The sequence below is a fragment of the Panulirus ornatus genome, chromosome 56 (genome assembly GCF_036320965.1).
Source record: "Panulirus ornatus isolate Po-2019 chromosome 56, ASM3632096v1, whole genome shotgun sequence".
NCBI lineage: Eukaryota > Metazoa > Arthropoda > Malacostraca > Decapoda > Palinuridae > Panulirus > Panulirus ornatus.
The window spans coordinates 9,438,469-9,461,009 of record NC_092279.1 but is presented as its reverse complement, the minus strand read 5'-3'; the positions used below and the strand labels follow the sequence as shown (position 1 = coordinate 9,461,009).

The 22,541-nt window shown below is 40.7% G+C and overlaps 1 protein-coding gene across 1 annotated transcript in view; it reads left to right on the top strand.

The window, feature by feature from the left end:
* The window catches only part of mRpS29 (mitochondrial ribosomal protein S29), a 49,179-nt gene that overhangs the window by 11,799 nt on the left and 14,839 nt on the right, over nt 1-22,541 (top strand). Inside the window, exons 2-5 of the mRNA XM_071693729.1 lie at nt 7,168-7,289; nt 7,846-8,059; nt 11,067-11,159; nt 16,511-16,647. Of these exons, the coding sequence (XP_071549830.1) occupies nt 7,168-7,289; nt 7,846-8,059; nt 11,067-11,159; nt 16,511-16,647 (566 nt within the window). The remainder of the gene's footprint in view (nt 1-7,167; nt 7,290-7,845; nt 8,060-11,066; nt 11,160-16,510; nt 16,648-22,541) is intronic.

The following is a 22,541-nucleotide window of genomic DNA, read 5'->3' as shown; positions in this document are numbered from 1 at the left end:
GGATGAGAGAGCTTGGGAAGTGAGTCAGTTGTTGTTCACTGATGATACAGCACTGGTGGCTGATTCATATGAGAAACTGCAGAAGCTGGTGACTGAGTTTGGTAAAGTGTGTGAAAGAAGAAAGTTAAGAGTAAATGTGAATAAGAGCAAGGTTATTAGGTACAGTAGGGTTGAGGGTCAAGTCAATTGGGAGGTAAGTTTGAATGGAGAAAAACTGGAGGAAGTAAAGTGCTTTAGATATCTGGAAGTGGATCTGGCAGCGGATGGAACCATGGAAGCGGAAGTGAATCATAGGGTGGGGGAGGGAGCGAAAATCCTGGGAGCCTTGAAGAATGTTTGGAAGTGGAGAACATTATCTCGGAAAGCAAAAATGGGTATGTTTGAAGGAATAGTGGTTCCAACAATGTTGTATGGTTGCGAGGCGTGGGCTATGGATAGAGTTGTGCGCAGGAGGGTGGATGTGCTGGAAATGAGATGTTTGAGGACAATGTGTGGTGTGAGGTGGTTTGATCGAGTAAGTAATGTAAGGGTAAGAGAGATATGTGGAAATAAAAAGAGCATGGTTGAGAGAGCAGAAGAGGGTGTTTTGAAATGGTATGGGCACATGGAGAGAATGAGTGAGGAAAGATTGACCAAGAGGATATATGTGTCGGAGGTGGAGGGAACGAGGAGAAGTGGGAGACCAAATTGGAGGTGGAAAGATGGAGTGAAAAAGATTTCGAGTGATCAGGGCCTGAACATGCAGGAGGGTGAAAGGCGGGCAAGGAATAGAGTGAATTGGATCGATGTGGTATACCGGGGTTGACGTGCTGTCAGTGGATTGAATCAGGGCATGTGAAGCGTCTGGGGTAAACCATGGAAAGCTGTGTAGGTATGTATATTTGTATGTGTGGACGCCACCTTGAATGGATGGGTTTATGGCTGAAGTGTTTAAGTATTAAGGAGAAAGTATGATATAGCAGATACATTTGATATGTAATCTAGCCTGGAAGCAGAAGGTTGTGCCTAAGGTCTACGTGAAAGCTGGTATTGTTCCTTTATTCAGAGGAAAGGATACTATGGGTGTATGTAGGAGTTGTAGAGGAATATGTCTGTTAAGTATATCAGGAAAAGTGTATACAGGAGTGTTGATTGATAGAATGGCAGAAGTGACTGAATGCAGTATAAGTTAGGAGCAAGAGAATTTTAGGAAAGGTTAGGGATATGTGGATTAGATTTTTGTGGTGAAAGTGAGTGTAGTAAAGCATCTAGCAAAATGTAAAATGCTGTATGCTGCTTTTATGGATGTGGAGAATGAGTATGACAGTCAAGTGAAATGCGTTATAGGATGTGTTGAGGATACATAGGTTAGGGGGACAAATGTTAGATGGTGTGAAAGCCTTGTATAGAGGAGCACATGCATGTGCAAAGTTGAATGGAGAGTCGAGGGAAAGTTTTCGTATAAATGTGTGTATAAGACAGGGCTGTATGATGTCACCGTGGCTTTTTAACATATATGTCGATGAAGTGGTAAGAGATATGAAAGCAAAACTAGGGATAGGAGGTGCTGAAATGGAGGGTGAGGTATGATGGCTAGTGACAAGCCTGTTTGCGGATGTTGTTGTGTCATTTACTAAGAGTGTAGAAGAGTTATAGATGATTTTAAGTGTGTTTTATGATGTGTGTAAGCATAAGTACTTGAAGGTAAATATGAGTAAAAGTAAAGCAATGGTGTTTGAAGGAAATAGAGTGAAAGTAGAGATTTTTGCAAAGCCCTATAGAGTGAGAAAAGAAAGTATACTAAACTATGTATAGATATGGATAGAAGAAAAACTGGAAGAGGTGACAGAATTTAAGTATCTATTTGGTAGCTATCTTAGGTAAATTTGGTGAAATAGAGGGAGAGCAGTACAGCATAGAATATGAAGGGTAAAGGTGTAAGCATGGAAGTTAAGAAAGGATAAAGGAACTGCATAGTCCTCCTAACCCATATTTATGCAGCTGCGTCATAGACATGGAATAGGTCACAGAAGTCAAGAATCCAGGCTGTGGAAATGAGCAATTTTAAGAGGAGCATGAGGTATGACTAGATGGAATGAAGAAAGAAATAAGGGGGTGTATTAGAGGTTTGATATGGCAGGGAATGAAGTGTGGAGTGGTAGAGTGGTTGAAACATAATACTTTGAGGTGGTTTGGGTATGTGGAAAGAATCAAAGATGGGGAATTTACAGGGAGAGTGTATGAAACTATGATTAAAGGGGTTGATGGGAGAGAAAGACCACCTGTGACTTGGGGAAATAGAGTGCAAGAGTACGGGAGGGAGAAAAATGGTGGAATGATGTATGGAATGGTATGTGAGGGAGGCATGTAAGAACAAGGATAAGTGGAAACTCTTTTGCCATGGCCACTCCCTTGATGCGAGTTCCCAGAGGGAAGAGCATCAGAAATATAACTAGATTGAAGAGATTGAATAAAAATGCTTTACAATTTTCATAAGTTTGCTGTTTTTGAGGGTCTACTTAATTTTTTTTTTTTTGCATGCCATCATGAAGGGATTAGTAAATATAAAAGAAAGTTTAATGGTTTTGATGATAGAGTAGTATAATAAAAACAAACTTTCAAGGAACCCACTGAAGCACAAGGCATTAGGATGGAGGGGGAGTTCACAACACAGTAAGACCTCAAACAATCAATATATGAACAAAGATTGCCATAGATGGCAACTTTTGATATAATATTAACTTTTCTATTTTTTCTTTTAATAAATTCCACTGCAAAACCATCCAAACCTGCTGCCTTGCCGGCTTTCATCTTCCGCAAAGCTTTTACTACCTCTTCTCTGTTTACCAAATCATTTTCCCTAACCCTCTCACTTTGCACACCACCTCGACCAAAACACCCTATATCTGCCACTCTATCATCAAACACATTCAACAAACCTTCAAAATACTCACTCCATCTCCTTCTCACATCACCACTACTTGTTATCACCTCCCCATTTGCACCCTTCACTGAAGTTCCCATTTGCTCCCTTGTCTTACGCACTTTACCTCCTTCCAGAACATCTTTTTATTCTCCCTAAAATTTAATGATACTCTCTCACCCCAACTCTCATTTGCCCTTTTTTTCACCTCTTGCACCTTTCTCTTGACCTCCTGTCTCTTTCTTTTATACATCTCCCACTCAATTGCATTTTTTCCCTGCAAAAATCGTCCAAATGCCTCTCTCTTCTCTTTCACTAATACTCTTACTTCTTCATCCCACCACTCACTACCCTTTCTAATCAACCCACCTCCCACTCTTCTCATGCCACAAGCATCTTTTGTGCAATCCATCACTGATTCCCTAAATACATCCCATTCCTCCCCCACTCCCCTTACTTCCATTTTTCTCACCCTTTTTCCATTCTGTACTCAGTCTCTCTTGGTACTTCCTCACACAAGTCTCCTTCCCAAGCTCACTTACTCTCACCACCCTCTTCACCCCAACATTCACTCTTCTTTTCTGAAAACCCATACAAATCTTCACCTTAGCCTCCACAAGATAATGATCAGACATCCCTCCAGTTGCACCTCTCAGCACATTAACATCCAAAAGTCTCTCTTTTGCGCGCCTGTCAATTAACACGTAATCCAATAACGCTCTCTGGCCATCTCTCCTACTTACATAAGTATACTTTTTTTTTTTTTTTTTTTTTTTTTTTTTTTTCCGCTGTCTCCCGCGTTTCCGAGGTAGCGCAAGGAAACAGACGAAAGAAATGGCCCAACCCACCCCCATACACATGTATATACATACGTCCACACACACAAATATACATACCTACACAGCTTTCCATGGTTTACCCCAGACGCTTCACATGCCCTGATTCAATCCACTGACAGCACGTCAACCCCGGTACACCACATCGCTCCAATTCACTCTATTCCTTGCCCTCCTTTCACCCTCCTGCATGTTCAGGCCCCGATCACACAAAATCTTTTTCACTCCATCTTTCCACCTCCAGTTTGGTCTCCCTCTTCTCCTCGTTCCCTCCACCTCCGACACATATATCCTCTTGGTCAATCTTTCCTCACTCATTCTCTCCATGTGCCCAAACCATTTCAAAACACCCTCTTCTGCTCTCTCAACCACGCTCTTTTTATTTCCACACATCTCTCTTACCCTTACGTTACTTACTTGATCAAACCACCTCACACCACACATTGTCCTCAAACATCTCATTTCCAGCACATCCATCCTCCTGCGCACCACTCTATCCATAGCCCACGCCTCGCAACCATACAACATTGTTGGAACCACTATTCCTTCAAACATACCCATTTTTGCTTTCCGAGATAATGTTCTCGACTTCCACACATTCTTCAAGGCTCCCAGAATTTTCACCCCCTCCCCCATCCTATGATCCACTTCCGCTTCCATGGTTCCATCCGCTGCCAGATCCACTCCCAGATATCTAAAACACTTTACTTCCTCCAGTTTTTCTCCATTCAAACTCACCTCCCAATTGACTTGACCCGCAACCCTACTGTACCTAATAACCTTGCTCTTATTCACATTTACTCTTAACTTTCTTCTTTCACACACTTTACCAAACTCAGTCACCAGCTTCTGCAGTTTCTCACATGAATCAGCCACCAGCGCTGTATCATCAGCGAACAACAACTGACTCACTTCCCAAGCTCTCTCATCCCCAACAGACTTCATACTTGCCCCTCTTTCCGAAACTCTTGCATTCACCTCCCTAACAACCCCATCCATAAACAAATTAAACAACCATGGAGACTTCACACACCCCTGCCGCAAACCTACATTCACTGAGAACCAGTCACTTTCCTCTCTTCCTACACGTACACATGCCTTACATCCTCGATAAAAACTTTTCACTGCTTATAACAACTTGCCTCCCACACCATATATTCTTAATACCTTCCACAGAGCATCTCTATCAACTCTATCATATGCCTTCTCCAGATCCATAGTATACTTATGTATATCTCGCTTTTTAAACCAGGTATTCCCAATCATCAGTCCTTTTTCAGCACATAAATCTACAAGCTCTTCACCATTTCCATTTACAACACTGAACACCCCATGTATACCAATTATTCCCTCAACTGCCACATTACTCACCTTTGCATTCAAATCACCCATCACTATAACCCGGTCTCGTGCATCAAAACCACTAACACACTCATTCAGCTGCTCCCAAAACACTTGCCTCTCATGATCTTTCTTCTCATGCCCAGGTGCATATGCACCAATAATCACCCATCTCTCTCCATCAACTTTCAGTTTTACCCATATTAATCGAGAATTTACTTTCTTACATTCTATCACATACTCCCACAACTCCTGTTTCAGGAGTACTGCTACTCCTTCCCTTGCTCTTGTCCTCTCACTAACCCCTGACTTTACTCCCAAGACATTCCCAAACCACTCTTCCCCTTTACCCTGTATTGTTGACTGGTTGGTAAGGTTATTTAATGTATGTATGACTCATGGTGAGGTGCCTGAGGATTGGCGGAATGCATGGATAGTGCCATTGTACAAAGGCAAAGGGGATAAGAGTGAGTGCTCAAATTATGGAGGTATAAGTTTGTTGAGTATTCCTGGGAAATTATATGGGAGAGTATTGATTGAGAGGGTGAAGGCATGTACAGAGCATCAGATTGGGGAAGAGCAGTGTGGTTTCAGAAGTGGTAGAGGATGTGTGGATCAGGTGTTTGCTTTGAAGAATGTATGTGAGAAATACTTAGAAAAGCAAATGGATTTGTATGTAGCATTTATGGATCTGGAGAAGGCATATGATAGAGTTGATAGAGATGCTCTGTGGAAGGTATTAAGAATATATGGTGTGGGAGGCAAGTTGTTATAAGCAGTGAAAAGTTTTTATCGAGGATGTAAGGCATGTGTACGTGTAGGAAGAGAGGAAAGTGATTGGTTCTCAGTGAATGTAGGTTTGCGGCAGGGGTGTGTGATGTCTCCATGGTTGTTTAATTTGTTTATGGATGGGGTTGTTAGGGAGGTGAATGCAAGAGTTTTGGAAAGAGGGGCAAGTATGAAGTCTGTTGGGGATGAGAGAGCTTGGGAAGTGAGTCAGTTGTTGGTTCGCTGATGATACAGCGCTGGTGGCTGATTCATGTGAGAAACTGCAGAAGCTGGTGACTGAGTTTGGTAAAGTGTGTGAAAGAAGAAAGTTAAGAGTAAATGTGAATAAGAGCAAGGTTATTAGGTACAGTAGGGTTGAGGGTCAAGTCAATTGGGAGGTGAGTTTGAATGGAGAAAAACTGGAGGAAGTGAAGTGTTTTAGATATCTGGGAGTGGATCTGGCAGCGGATGGAACCATGGAAGCGGAAGTGGATCATAGGGTGGGGGAGGGGGCGAAAATTCTGGGAGCCTTGAAGAATGTGTGGAAGTCGAGAACATTATCTCGGAAAGTAAAAATGGGTATGTTTGAAGGAATAGTGGTTCCAACAATGTTGTATGGTTGCGAGGCGTGGGCTATGGATAGAGTTGTGCGCAGGAGGATGGATGTGCTGGAAATGAGATGTTTGAGGACACTGTGTGGTGTGAGGTGGTTTGATCGAGTAAGTAACGTAAGGGTAAGAGAGATATGTGTGGAAATAAAAAGAGCGTGGTTGAGAGAGCAGAAGAGGGTGTTTTGAAATGGTTTGGGCACATGGAGAGAATGAGTGAGGAAAGATTGACCAAGAGGATATATGTGTCGGAGGTGGAGGGAACGAGGAGAAGAGGGAGACCAAATTGGAGGTGGAAAGATGGAGTGAAAAAGATTTTGTGTGATCGGGGCCTGAACATGCAGGAGGGTGAAAGGAGGGCAAGGAATAGAGTGAATTGGAGCGATGTGGTATACCGGGGTTGACGTGCTGTCAGTGGATTGAATCAAGGCATGTGAAGCGTCTGGGGTAAACCATGGAAAGCTGTGTAGGTATGTATATTTGCGTGTGTGGACATATGTATATACATGTGTATGGGGGTGGGTTGGGCCATTTCTTTCGTCTGTTTCCTTGCGCTACCTCGCAAACGCGGGAGACAGCGACAAAGCAAAAAAAAAAAAAAAAAAAAAATTTTTTTTGTTTTCACCTTTAGAAATGATACAATGCAGTCATTCATAAGTTTTGAAGAATTTATTTATGATTTGTATTTTATGACTAATTGCATTTCTAATAGGTCCATCTAGGTTATTTCAAGTCCAGAAGATTCCTGGTCTGTTGAAGGAACCAAGATGTTGGAGTAGTGAAGCAGGCACATCAGTTAAGATCAAGGCTCCTCGCACCTCAGTTAATCAACCAGTGAGTTTGATGTCTTATGTTGCTTTGCATATTTCTTAGAAAGTATTTAGGGGTATTCTCATACTTTATTTGCATGTGATAACACCATGAGTTAGAAATCACCTTTGATGAGGCTGTATCATAATCAGAGGAGGAAAGGGAGTACCATGTCATTAATGATGTTCCTGCCCTACTAGAATCCACCTTATCCTTTTTCTTCCTGGAATTCAACTTTGAAGCTACAGGAACCCCATGAGAGGTCTTAGGGTTAAACAACCATCCGATAGATTGACTAATTAACTAAGGAAGATAGGGATTGCATTTTAAACATCAGTCAGCCAACCAGCAAGAAGGAATTTTGTTAGTCTTTTGCACAAGCTGTGCACTGAATGTTGTGGCGGTTGAGTCTTAGTAAGGGAATTCAGAAAATCTATCCTTAATTCATAGTTTACTTAACAGAATATTACAGTGATATTGAAATCTTTCATTCTTCAAGCCACGCTGGATAATGATTAACTCTGTATCCTCTGAACTAGTGTAATCATAATTTCCTAAGTAATTATTATTTCTCTTGCAGGGACTCCACACACAAGATCATTTGGGTTTGTGGTACACTTTAGACCCAGACTTAGTGAATCGACTTTTTGGAATGGGTGGAATGACTAAGCAGTATGTAATACATTGTGAAACGTTCGCTGAGACCTGTCTAATGATTCGACAACCAGCACTGACTTTGATTGATGGAATCAAGAGGTCCAGTCTGGCATTGCCACCCAACAAATTTATACTATGTATCCTTTGTCATTTTTGCCAATGTCTTTAAATTAACTTAAGGGACTATTTTGTGAATATAGATACAGCAAGTCATTGTTGTACTGCAGTCAGTACAAATGCCCAGTTGCGCTCATTTGTATTGCTTCTGATTTCTAAGTGTATTGCTTCTGATTCTCTAAGTATTACTCACTCATTCTTCAAAGCAGATGCCTGATCTGCACAGTCTCTACCATTCCTGAAGTCTAATTGCTCCTACCCAGTCTGAAGCTCTGTGTGTGTTGGAGTGTGCTGTGCAAAAAATGTTAAATGACACTTGATATTCGAGACATATATCCAAATTTATGCTGTGGCTAGGTTGGCCAGGGCACATTGTAGCATAAACTGTTGTTGAATCTTTGAAATAACAAGTGATATTGAAGAAATGAATGAAACCAAACAAATATATTCACTGGACAGTACTATTGAGCTTTACTGGTAAAAATCTTCTAAACAACTCTTGCAGGTGATGCAACTGGGAGATAGTTGATTACTCCTAGGTTTTCAAGTAAAATGAATGAAAAAGAAAAATTGCAGCTAGATATTGCATCTTTTAAGTTAATATTGCTTGAAGTAGCATCCAGTTATTTTATTGCAGGATTGAACAAAGTGAGTAAAGAAAATATTTTGGCAACACTACTGCAGAGGAATCATAAACTTAAATGCCCACTTCATGCAAGACCAATACACTGGGTTTTACAACAGGTATTTTTCAGTTATTAAGCATGTGAAGCCCAGTCAGAAAAACAGATATGATGAATTTGTTTTAAATAACATATGGGAAGAATCTGGGAGTGGATCTGGCAGCGGATGGAACCATGGAAGCGGAAGTGGATCATAGGGTGGGGGAGGGGGCGAAAATTCTGGGGGCCTTGAAGAATGTGTGGAAGTCGAGAACATTATCTCGGAAAGCAAAAATGGGTATGTTTGAAGGAATAGTGGTTCCAACAATGTTGTATGGTTGCGAGGCGTGGGCTATGGATAGAGTTGTGCGCAGGAGGATGGATGTGCTGGAAATGAGATGTTTGAGGACAATGTGTGGTGTGAGGTGGTTTGATCGAGTGAGTAACGTAAGGGTAAGAGAGATGTGTGGAAATAAAAAGAGCGTGGTTGAGAGAGCAGAAGAGGGTGTTTTGAAGTGGTTTGGGCACATGGAGAGAATGAGTGAGGAAAGATTGACCAAGAGGATATATGTGTCGGAGATGGAGGGAACGAGGAGAAGAGGGAGACCAAATTGGAGGTGGAAAGATGGAGTGAAAAAGATTTTGTGTGATCGGGGCCTGAACATGCAGGAGGGTGAAAGGAGGGCAAGGAATAGAGTGAATTGGAGCGATGTGGTATACCGGGGTTGACGTGCTGTCAGTGGATTGAATCAAGGCATGTGAAGCGTCTGGGGTAAACCATGGAAAGCTGTGTAGGTATGTATATTTGCGTGTGTGGATGTATGTATATACATGTGTATGGGGGGGGGGGGTTGGGCCATTTCTTTCGTCTGTTTCCTTGCGCTACCTCGCAAACGCGGGAGACAGCGACAAAGTATAAAAAAGAAAAAGAAAAAAAAAATGGGAAGAATAAATGCAAAATGAAGGAAGTGAGTAATCTTAACCCCCCCCATTGAACAAGCACTGGTCAATGAAGGCAACATGTGTAATGGCCCTTAGCAGCCTGGGGCCATAGGTAAATAAGCAGAGGAGAATGAAATGGATGATAATGGAGGAAGAAGAAGAGAAAGAGAATATAAGGGTAGGGATTTACAAAGGGTAAATGACAAACTGATTATTGTTAGACAGCAAAAGAATATTATTTGTTTCTGAGGAGGAGGAGGAGGATAACTTATTCTTTAACAAACAGAATATGTATAAGCGTTAATGCACAAATAAGCCTTACTGGGAGAATTCATGACTAATGATAACAATTGTGGTAGTGATGATGTTGTTAAAGGGATAGTATTAAAAAAACACAACCACATCCCTCAAGCCTTCCCATGGTTTCCCCCAGCAGTTTCACATGCCCTAGTTCAGTCTAGTTACACCATGTCGACTCCTGTATACCATATCATTCCAATTCACTTTGTCCCAAGGTGTGCACAGGATAGAGTGAAGTGGAATGATGTGGTATACAGGGATCAACATGTTGTCAGTCAACTGAACCAAGGCATATGGTTGGCCGGGGAAAACCATGGAAAGATTTGTGGGACATAGTTGTGGACAGGGGGTTGTGGTTTCAATGCAGTGCACATGACAGTTAGGAAAGAGATGTGAATGAATGTGTCCTTTCTTCATCTGTGCCTGGTACTAGTTCACTAATGGTGATCAAGCTTGAAAAAATGAAAAAAAAATTAAATCTCTGGATGGCAACTTTGGCCTGCCATAGCTCCCACTTGACATAGAAAAAAAATATATGGTTATTAATGTGTAAACAGAGCATATTCCAGAATCTGAATGGTCAACAAGAAATTGCTTGCATTTAAGAAAACCTGTTGTGTGAACTGTGCAGACATAAACTGTAGCTTGATCAAAAAAAATGTCAGAAGTGCTTTACAGGCAAACAGTGTATGTTGGTTATGTACTGCAGACATATATCTTATTTCATTTGAAGATGTTATATGGGAATCTGAGACTGATTAGGAAAATTTTGGTGAAGCGCTACCTTCACTCTTCAATGAGTGGAAAAAGTCCCAGGACGTCAGATCTATCAAGGGTAATCCCAAACACAAGGATATATTTATGTATACCTAATGCCCTCTAATAGAAAGTATTCAAACTCCATACTATTTGTGTGGGAGCTGGGTACGCTCGAAACTAGGATTTGCAGCATAGTAGTTAGTGTATCCAGCCAACACGAAAGTGGTAAGGGTTTTGAATCCTTGTTGTTGGAGGGCATTATATTTTCTATGAGGGTAAGCACTTATTTCATTATATTCATGCATATGTGTTTGTGTGTGGAAAGCGAGAAAAAAAGGTAAATTTTCCTTAACTTTTGATGTAGATGGTCAAAATGGAGTTGGAAAAACTTGTTCATTGGTGCATGTCACTCACTTCTTGTCAGAAGATGGGTGGCTACTTCTTCATGTTCCTTGGGGTCAGTGCATTGTGAAATAGGTAGACATTACACAATGATATTACTGCAGAATTTCTTTTTTACCTTCATATAGAGCCTCATGAGCATTTGAGAGATTATTTGGTCAATGAGGGCTTAAAGCATTGTTTTATCACCCAAAATGAGGTATATCCATTAGGCTAAACTTCTTTTGACCTCAGTAAAACATATATGGCCAATAATGCTAATTTCTTGGACTCAACAACCATGCAGCAATCCATCCAGATCTATATAATGTTATAGCGTGGTGGTGAAGTAGTGCACATTGCCCCTGCACCCATGTTTATTTATACCTGCTTGTTATGCTGTTCAGAATTGTTAATTGTATTTTGAAATTAGCTTGTGGTGCCTTCATTCTCATTTCTTGCCTTCATATAAAAGATTGGATGGGTGTCACTGCCTTCTCAACAAACCTTTCCATGGTAAACCATGGAAAGGTTTGTGGGGTTTGGTTGTGTGTAAGGAACTGTGGTTTCAGTGCATTACACATGCAGCTAGAGAATGGATATGATTGGGTGCTGCCTTTCTCTCTCTGTTACTGGCATTACTTCACTAATGTGGGAAGTGGCAATCAAGTATAGTAAATAAATAAATGGTATTATATCTTCAGAAAATGACACCAGCCTCATCTGCCTCAATGTAGCAGACTGTTATAATGCAGCCTAATAGTTACTTGCATATAGCAGTGACTTAAATTGCAGTGATGCTTAACTACTACTTATATATAACACTGACTTAAACTGTTGTGATGCAGCCTAACCACTATTTCTTATATACAGCAGTAACATAATCTTTTGGGCTGCAGCCTTAACCACTACTGCTTGTATATAGCTCAGACTTTCACTGTTGTGATGCAGTCTAACCACTTCTTGTATATAGCAGACTTAGATTATTTATGGTGTGGCCTAACTGCTATTTCTTGTATGAAGCTGTGACTTAAGATGTGATCCAACCTAACCACTACTTCTTGTATATAGCTGTGTCTTAAACTTTTGTCATACAGCCATACAACTACTTCTTGTATATAGCTGTTTATTAGACTGTTGTCTTGCCATCAAACAACTGCCACTTGTATACAGCAGTGACCTAGATGGTTTTGATACATCATAACCACTATTTTCTGTACATAGCTGTGACTTTAGTTGTTGTGATACAGCCTAACCTCTGCATCTTGTAAACAGCAGTGACTTGAACTGTTGTGATGCAAACTATCTATTACTTGTATATGACTGTGACTTAAACTATTGTGATGCAGCCTTCACATCCTTCAATTCTGCTCCTTCTCTCGCATGATCTGCATCTTGTCCTGATGCAACTTCCTTAATAAAGTCAGATTTGGTCAGGATATCTCATTGGGCTAGACCAAACTTTGTTGAGTTTAATGCCACTGGAAACTCCACACAGCTCTCTTTTATCCTTTGACTCATTTAATATACTTGATATTACTGTAGCATTCCCCCTATAAGAAATCCCACTTTGTGGAAATAGTTATGTCTGTCTTTTAAGGAACTTGGAGTCATACTTAGATGTTGAAATTTCTTTTCTTCTGAACAGTTACTATGATTATACAAAGGATTGATTCGTCCTTGTATGGAGTACTGCTCTCACATCTAGGGTGGTTCTAGCTCTGCATCCTTACTTGACAGAGTTTAGTCAAAAACAGTTCAACTTATAAATTCTTCCAGGCTGACTTCAAAACTTCACCTGCTTGACCTACACTGCTTTCCATCTTCTGTAGTTATTACTTTGGTTTTTGCTCCCAAAATTGCTGCTTGTGTGTCCCCACCACTAGCTAAACCACACAATACTTGGAAAACTGCTGTGTTGCATGATTACTGTCTGGCCATTGGCAACTCAAGGGTGGGTCATTTTGATAACTATTTCCTTACACCTCAGAGTTTTGGAACTCCCTATCCTCTCAAAGGGCATTACTGGATTACATGTTAATTAATAGGCATGTAAAAGAGAGACTTTTGGATGTAATTGTTCTGAAAGAGAAAAGAGAGGCATTTGGACGATTTTTGCAGAGAAGTAGTACCAATGACAGGGAGATGTATAAAAGAAAGTGGCATGAGGTCAAGAGAAAGGTGCAAGAGGTGAAAAAGAGGGCAAATGAGAGTTGGGGTGAGTGTCATTAGATTTTAGGGAGAATAAAAAGATATTTTGGAAGGGGATAATAACGTGCGTAAGACATGAGAACAAATGGGAACATCGGTGAAGGGGGCAAATGGTGAGGTAATAACAAGTTGTGATGAAGAGAGGAGATGGCGTGAGTATTTTGAAGGTTTGTTGAATGTGTATGATGATAGAGTGGCAGATATAGGGTGTTTTGTTCGGGGTGGTGTGCAAAGTGAGAAGATCAGGGAGATTAGTTTGGTAAAATAAGAAGAGGTAGTGAAAGTTTTGCAGAAGATGAAATCCAGCAAGGCAGCAGGTTGGATGGTATTGCAGTGGAATTTATTAAAAAAAAGGGGTGACTGTTGTTGATTGGTTGGTAAGGATATTCAGTGGATGTATGGATTATGGTGAAGTGCCTGAGGATTGGCGAGATGCATGCATAGTGCCATTGTACAAAGGCAAAGGGGATAAAGGTGAGTGTTCAAACAACAGAGGCTTAGATTTATTGAGTATTCCTGGGAATTTATATGGGAGGATATTGATTAAGAGGGTAAAGGCATGTACAGAGCATCAGATTGGGGAAGAGCAGTGTGGTGTCAGAAGTGGTAGAGGATGTGTGGATCAGTTGTTTGCTTTGAAGAATGTATGTGAGAAATTCTTAGAAAAACAGATGGATTTGTATGTAGCATTTATGGATATGCAGAAGGCATATGATAGAGTTGATACGAGATGCTTTGTGGAAGGCTTTAAGAGTATATGGTGTGGGAGGTAAGTTGATAGAAGCAGTGAAAAGTTTTTACCAAGGATGTAAGGCATGTGTATATGTTGGAAGAGAGGAAAGTGATTGGTTCTCAGTGAATGTCAGTTTGCGGCAGGGGTGTGTGATGTCTCCATGGTTGCTTAATTTGTTCATGGTTGGGATAGTAAGGGAAGTGAATGTAAGAGTTTTGGAGAGAGGAGCAAGTATACAGTCTGTTGTGGATGAGAGGGCTTGGGAAATGAGTCAGTTGTTGTATGCTGATGATACAGCACTGGTGGCTGATTCGAATGAGAAAGTGCAGAGGTTGGTGCCTGAGTTTGGTAAAGTATGTGAAAGGAGAAAGGTGAGAGTAAATGTGAATGGGAGCAAGGTTATTAGGTTCCGTAGGGTTGAGGGGCAAGTTGATTTGGAGGTAAGTTTGAATGTAGAAAAACTGGAGGAAGTGAAGTGTCTTAGATATCTGGGAGTGGATTTGGCAGTGGATGGAACCATAGAAGCAGAAGTGAGTCACAGGGTGGGGGAGGGGGGAAAGGTTCTGGGAGCATTGAAGCATGCATGGAAGGTGAGAACGTTATCTTGGAGAGCAAAATTGGATATGTTTGAAGGAATAGTGGGTCCAGCAATGTTGTATGGTTGCAAGGCATGGATTATAGATAAGGTTGTGCAAAGGAAGATGGGTGTGTTGGAAATGTAATGTTTGAGGACAGTATGTGGTGCGAGGTGGTTTGATCGATTATGTAATGAAAGGGTAAGAGAGATGTGTGGTAATAAAAAGAGTGTGATTGAGAGAGCAGAAGAGGGTGTATTGGAATGGTTTGGTCACATGGAGAGAATGAGTGAGGAAAGATTGACACAGAGGATATATGTGTCAGAGGTGGAGGGTGCGAGGAGAAGTGGGAGACCAAATTGGAGGTGGAAGGATGGAGTGAAAAAGATTTTGAGCATTTGGGGCCTGAACATACAGGAGGGTGAAGGGCATGCAAGAAATGGATTGAATTGGAACAGTGTGGTATACCTGGGTCGACGTGCTGTCAGTGGATTGAACCAGGGCATGTGAAGCATCTAGGGTAAACCATGAAAAGTTTTGTGGGGCCTTGATGCGGAAAGGGAGCTGTGGTTTTGGTGCATTACACATGACATCTAGAGACTGAGTATGAATGAATGTGGCCTTTTGTCTTTTCCTAGTGTTACCTTGCGGGGGCGGGGAGGGGGATGCTATTTCATGTGGAGTGGCAACGGGAATGAATAAAGGCAGCAAGTATGAGTATTTACATGTGTTTGTATGTATATGTCTGTGTATGTATAGATATGTATACGTTGAAATGTATAGGTATGTATATGTGTGAGTGTGTATGTGTTTGTGGGTGAGTTGGGCCATTCTTTCATCTGTTCTCATGCTCACAGGACAGACAGTAGAAGTAAATAGTGTAGGTTTTGAGAGTAAGACCTTATCTCTATGCCCTATCTTCTCATCTTTTTCTCAAGAGAAAAAAAGGTTCTTCATCTTTCAAAACCTACATTTCTCTCTCATACACTTATTTCTTTTCACCTGAGATGGCCATGATTGGGGCATGTTTTCCTTGGCAATGTTAGTTGCCACAGGAAAATTGAAGTAGAATGGATATGGTAAAGAGTAAGTTCAAAGGTAAGGCAGAAGACCAGAATAAAGAACTACTTGAAGGATTGTGTGAGTTTAGCCAAGTTTCATTGCTGTTTCGGGTAAAGACCGATATATATGGATGATTGGATAGAATGAAGATAGTAACTAAGTAACAATTCTTTATCTATATAAAAAAAGGATAATTATTTTTTAGGGATTACATCTTATATTAATCCATTAGGTTGCTACTGTTTCCTCACATTCTTTGATTGACATATACAACATTTATATTAGGAGTGTGATATTTATTAATGCTTTCAGCTGTTAGCTCAGTCTGTTTTTGTGCTCCTTCATACCTAGGATATATTATTAGCCTTAAGTTCAGTCTGTTTTTGCATTCCTTCCAGCATAGGATTTAAAAGAAAATGAAAAAATAATGAAAATAAGATAAATTAGAACTTATGAATTAATTCAACAATCTTAAATTACATGTGACGTCAGTAAAGATAAAAACAAACCTTTGTTAACAACTGTAATCCATTTAAGTTTCTTTAGTGGTACAATGGCTTATGATCTTGTTTCTGCCATGTGGATGTCATCAGGAGGTTCACATAAAACTTCACAGTTGTAATCATCACCATCATCATTATCATCATCATTTCTCTGTCTCATTATTCTCCATCAAAATTGTGTCTGCCTATTTCGCCTAGTAGTACTAAGTACATGTGTAGCACTAATAAGGTTAGATAATCTCTTAGGAAATATGTATTGATGAGCTAATGATATTAACTTTATGTTTTTGTTATTCCAATTATATGACAGCATTAATAATAAATGTATCACCCTGTATTACAGCACCCCGTTGGAGAAGAGATTTCAAGGAAGTGTCGCCATCAGCTTCAGTCCCTGGGCGTTACGACCATCCACTTGATGCAGTTTTATGGCTCCAGCATTTCAGATCTCAAAATACTGAACTTCTCAAGACATTAAAGGTGAACTGATATCTCTGTAGTAGTTGGTGGGTAGCCAACGATCAGGGAGGTGTTTTACCAGTAGTACCCACCTGGGTATCGGGAGGGTTAGTGACATCTGCTTAGTGAGCCAGCACTTAAGTGATTGTCAAGTTTCACTCCTCTGACCCAGGTAGCTGTCTTTTTTTCTGCCTCACAAACATGTGGACTACTGGCATTCTGTCCACCCACATACAATCTGTCCTTGTCATACATAACACTTTACAACACTTAACTCACATAGCTCATTCTTCATAACTCTAGATTTTCTTGCAGTGAGCACTATGTGCTAGCCCTGCCTTTTGGCAAAATGGTAGGAGCAGTAGATAGAAGTAGTAGGTAGGGACATTTAGGCTGGAGCATTAGGTAAAAATTTTAGGTAGAAGTAGTTGGAGGGAGCAGTCAAAAGTTGTCATTAGGAACATAGGTAGGAGCCTCAGCAAACACTGCACCAGAGCTGCCTTCTGTCAGTGGCCTGTTAAGGGTGAGGAACTAAAGGTTAAAAAGTGACTCTGGAGTTTACAAGTTATGGAGACTCTTGCCGTGGCCACCACTTTGAGGGAATTCCAACCGGAACGGGCATCAGAGATATGTATAGATAGATATAGAAAATGATATACTCAAATGTTGATGAAGTGGTACTTAATTGTAGAGAGTTGGATTTTGAAATTCAAGGATCTTATATAGGAGAGTGCACCTGATAATGTTGGAGTAGTTGAAACTAAGCTTACTATAGAGATCAGATCTCAACTTATCTTCCTAGAGGGTACATGATAGCAAGGAGAGAAATGGAAGGCAAAGGAGAGGGATAATTGGTCCTCGTTATGAAAGATAATCATAAATTTCTAAATATAGTTAAGGATGGCAATTCAGACATTACACACTGGGAAGAGTAACTGTGGGGAAGAAGTGCATAATAGTGTTAATATTATAAAATCCAAAAGAATGGCATTGATCCAGATAAAAAAATGTAGAATGATAACAGAGGGAACACTCAGGATGGTACATGGAGCTGTAAAACATTCACATTTTAGTGATAGTAAAGTATTGATAACTGGGGATTTCAATTAGATATAAGCAAGGGGAATTTAGATTCTTATAGTGGTAGGTACAAAAGTTTTTAGTGTGTATACAGGAAAATTTATCATACTAACATATCTGTGAGCAAATTTGGATAAGAGGGACAGATACACCATCCACTGCTTAGATGTACATGGATACAGAGACCACTCAAACCCAAGGTCCAAGTTAGGTGGTCTGTTCTTAACATGCCTTAAAAAGAAATGCAGTCCCCTTAAAAGCAATAGAAGAAAAGAATAGCTAAGCAAAAGCTCTCTCCCATTCACTCCCTCTGGAGACACAAGATGGAAAACAGGTAGAAGAAAATACATTGCAGGATTAATGTTCCTGAAGGAAATTTTTATTGGAAAGTCATAAGGTAGAATGAACATGATTATTTTATGCATCCCATCACCAGTGATATGAATCCCTTCACTTATTCTCTCAAAGCAGGTGACATTGGTTAATCAATATTGGGATGTTACCGCAGCATGACCAGGGAGAGATTGGTGTTGAGAAGGTAGCATTATATACCATTACTTTATGATAATTGATTAAATGAATTATTTAGTACCGAAGAGTGACAAGTGTTGATCAAGCCTAATTTTGAAGATATTAAGAGCATTTTTCTGAACAACATGTTCTGGGAGCTTATTCTACACATGAATAATGTCATTAGTAAAGAAATATTTTGTGCTAGATTTTAATCTTTACACATACTAACATGGGTATTGAGAACATTATATATTATTCATCAATTGAAAGAAATGATCATATAAATGTGGACATAGGAAGAGCAGAGGTGAGACGAGAAAAGAAATTGGATTTGATTGTGAAAAGTACACAACTACAGCAATTTCTGTGGCAACATAGATTGGAAATGGAGTTCAGTAGCCAGGAATGAGAGCTTTGTGATAAGAGGTTTTGTGAAATTTACATTGGAGTAGGACCATGGGTATGTCCAGGCTCAAATATAGAGGGAATAGTAAGAAATAGGAAAGATTCATTTTATGAATGATTTTTAAAGGAAAGTAGTGCACATGACTAGGAGATGTATAAAAGAAAGCAGCAGGAGGTTAAGAGGAAGGTGCAAGGGTTGAAAAAGAGGGCAAATGAGAGTTGGGGTGAGAGAGTATCATTAGATTTTGGGGAGAATAAAAAGATGTTTTGGAAGGAGGTAAATAACGTGCATAAGACAAGAGAACAAATGGGAACATCGGTGAAGGGGGCAAATGGGGAGGTAATAACAAGTAGTGATGAAGTGAGAAGGACATGGAGTGAGTATTTTGAAGGTTTGTTGAATGTGTTTGATGATAAGAGTGGCAGATATAGGGTGTTTTGGTCAGGGTGGTGTGTGAAGTGAGAGGATTAGGAAGAATGGTTTGGTGAACAGAGAAGAGATAATGAAAGCTATGCATAAGATGAAAGCTGACAAGGCTTTGGATGGTACTGCAGAGGAATTTAGTAAAAAAAAGGGGTGACTGTGTTTTTGATTGGTTGGTATGTATGGATCATGGTGAAGCGCCTGAGGATTGGCAGAATGCATGCATAATGCCATTGTATAAAGGCAAAGAGGATAAAGGTGAGTGTTCAAATTACAGAGGTTTAAGTTTATTGAGTATTCCTGGGATATTATATAGGAGGGTATTGATTGATTGGGTAAAGGCATGTTCAGAGCATCAGAATGGGGAAGAGCAGTGTGGTTTCAGAAGTGGTAGAGGGTGTGTGGGTCAGGTGTTTGCTTTGAAGAATGTATGAGAAATTCTTAGAAAAACAGATGGATTTGTATGTAGCATTTATGGATCTGGAGAAGGCATATAACAGGGTTGATAGAGATGCTTTGTGGAAGGTTTTAAGAGTATATGGTGTGGGAGGTAAGTTCTTACCAAGGATCTAAGGCATGTGTATGAGTAAGAAGAGAGGAGAATGATTGGTTTCCAGTGAATGTCGGTTTGTGGCAGGGGTGCGTGATGTCTCCATGGCTGTGTAATTTGTTTATGGATTGGGTGTTTAGGGAAGTGAATGCAAGAGTTTTGGAGAGAGGGGCAAGTATGCAGTCAATTGTGGATGAGAGGGCTTGGGAAGTTAGTCAATTGTTCGCTGATGATACAGTGCTGGTGGCTGATTTGGGGAGAAACTGCAGAGGTTGGTGACTGAGTTTGGTAAAGTGTGTGAACGGAGAAAGCTGAAAGTGAATGTGAATAAGAGCAAGGTTATTAGGTTCAGTAGGAATGAGGGGCAAGTTAATTGGTAGGTAAGTTTGAATGTAGAAAAACTGGAGGAGGTGAAGTGTTTTAGAAATCTTGGAGTGGACTTAGCAGCGGATGGAACCATGGAAGCGGAAGTGAATCACAGGGTGGGGGAGAGGACAAAGGTTCTGGGAGCATTGAAGAATGTGTGGAAGGTGAGAACGTTTTCTCAGAGAGCAAAAATATGCATATTTGAAGGAATAGTGGTTCCAACAATGTTATATGGTTGCAAGGCATGGGCTATAGATAGGGTTGTTTGGAGGAGGGTCGATGTGTTGGAAATGAGGTGTTTGAGGACAATATGTGGTGTGAGGTGGTTTGATCGAGTAAGTAATGTAAGGGTAAGAGAGATGTGTGGTAATAAAAAGAGTGTGGTTGAGAAAGCAGAAGAGGGTGTGTTGAATTGGTTTGGTCACATCGAGAGAAAAAGTTAGGAAAGATTGACAAAGAGGATAAATGTATCAGAGATGAAGGGAACAAGTAGCGGGAGACCACAATTGGAGGTGGAAGGATGAAGTGAAAAAGATTTTGAGAGATCAGGGCCTGAACATACAGGAGGGTGAAAGGCATGCAAGGAATAGTGTGAATTGGAATGATGTGGTATACTGGGGTCAACATGCTGTCATTGGATTGAACTAGGGCATGTGAAGCATCAGGGGTAAACCATGGAAAGTTTTGTGGGGCCTGGATGTGGAAAGGGAGCTGTGTTTTTGATGCTTTACACATGACAGCTAGAGACTGAGTGTGAATGAATGTGGCCTTTTTGTCTTTTCCTGGAGCTACCTCACTGGAGGTGGGGGGGGGGGGGGGGGGGGGGTGCTATTTCCTGTGTGGCAGGGTGGTGACAGGAATGGATGAAGGCAGCAAGTATGACTTTTTTTTTTTTTTCCCCGCTGTCTCCCGCATTTGCGAGGTAGCGCAAGGAAACAGACGAAAGAAATGGCCCAACCCACCCCCATACACATGTATATACATACATCCACACACGCAAATATACATACCTACACAGCTTTCCATGGTTTACCCCAGACGCTTTACATGCCTTGATTCAGTCCACTGACAGCACGTCAACCCCGGTATACCACATCGATCCAATTCACTCTATTCCTTGCCCTCCTTTCACCCTCCTGCATGTTCAGGCCCCGATCACACAAAATCTTTTTCACTCCATCTTTCCACCTCCAATTTGGTCTCCCACTTCTCCTCGTTCCTTCCACCTCCGACACATATATCCTCTTGGTCAATCTTTCCTCACTCATTCTCTCCATGTGCCCAAACCATTTCAAAACACCCTCTTCTGCTCTCTCAACCACGCTCTTTTTATTTCCACACATCTCTCTTACCCTTACGTTACTTACTCGATCAAACCACTTCACACCACACATTGTCCTCAAACATCTCATTTCCAGCACATCCATCCTCCTGCGCACAACTCTATCCATAGCCCACGCCTCGCAACCATACAACATTGTTGGAACCACTATTCCTTCAAACATACCCATTTTTGCTTTCCGAGATAACGTTCTCGACTTCCACACATTCTTCAAGGCTCCCAGGATTTTCGCCCCCTCCCCCACCCTATTATCCACTTCCGCTTCCATGGTTCCATCCGCTGCCAGATCCACTCCCAGATATCTAAAACACTTTACTTCCTCCAGTTTTTCTCCATTCAAACTTACCTCCCAATTGACTTGACCCTCAACCCTACTGTACCTAATAACCTTGCTCTTATTCACATTTACTCTTAACTTTCTTCTTTCACACACTTTACCAAACTCAGTCACCAGCTTCTGCAGTTTCTCACATGAATCAGCCACCAGCGCTGTATCATCAGCGAACAACAACTGACTCACTTCCCAAGCTCTCATCCCCAACAGACTTCATACTTGCCCCTCTTTCCAAAACTCTTGCATTTACCTCCCTAACAACCCCATCCATAAACAAATTAAACAACCATGGAGACATCACACACCCCTGCCGCAAACCTACATTCACTGAGAACCAATCACTTTCCTCTCTTCCTACACGTACACATGCCATACATCCTCGATAAAAACTTTTCACTGCTTATAACGACTTGCCTCCCACACCATATATTCTTAATACCTTCCACAGAGCATCTTTATCAACTCTAAGTATGAATAAGTACATGTGTATATATGTATATGTCTGTGTATGTATATGTATGTATGTGTTGAAATGTATGTGCATGTATGGGCATTTATGTATATATATGTGTGTATATGAGTGGTTGGACCATTCTTCATCTCTTTCCTTGCACTACCTCGCTGATGCAGGAAACTGTGATTAAGTATTATAAAGAAATATATATAGGGTTTTATGAAAGATGACAAAAAGTAAAGGAGCTTGAGATGTTCATTGGCCTTCCAGCCAGCTAGCCAGCATTTGCAAGGTGTAAGAGATCAAGGAATGAGTATGGCAGGGTAAGGGAGGAGGAACAAAGAAATTTTGAAAAGAATAGTCGGCACACAGCTGGAGACAATCCAAAATTTTTCATAATTTCATTAGGAATAGATTGTTTGTTAAGAGATTCAGAAAGGACTCTAG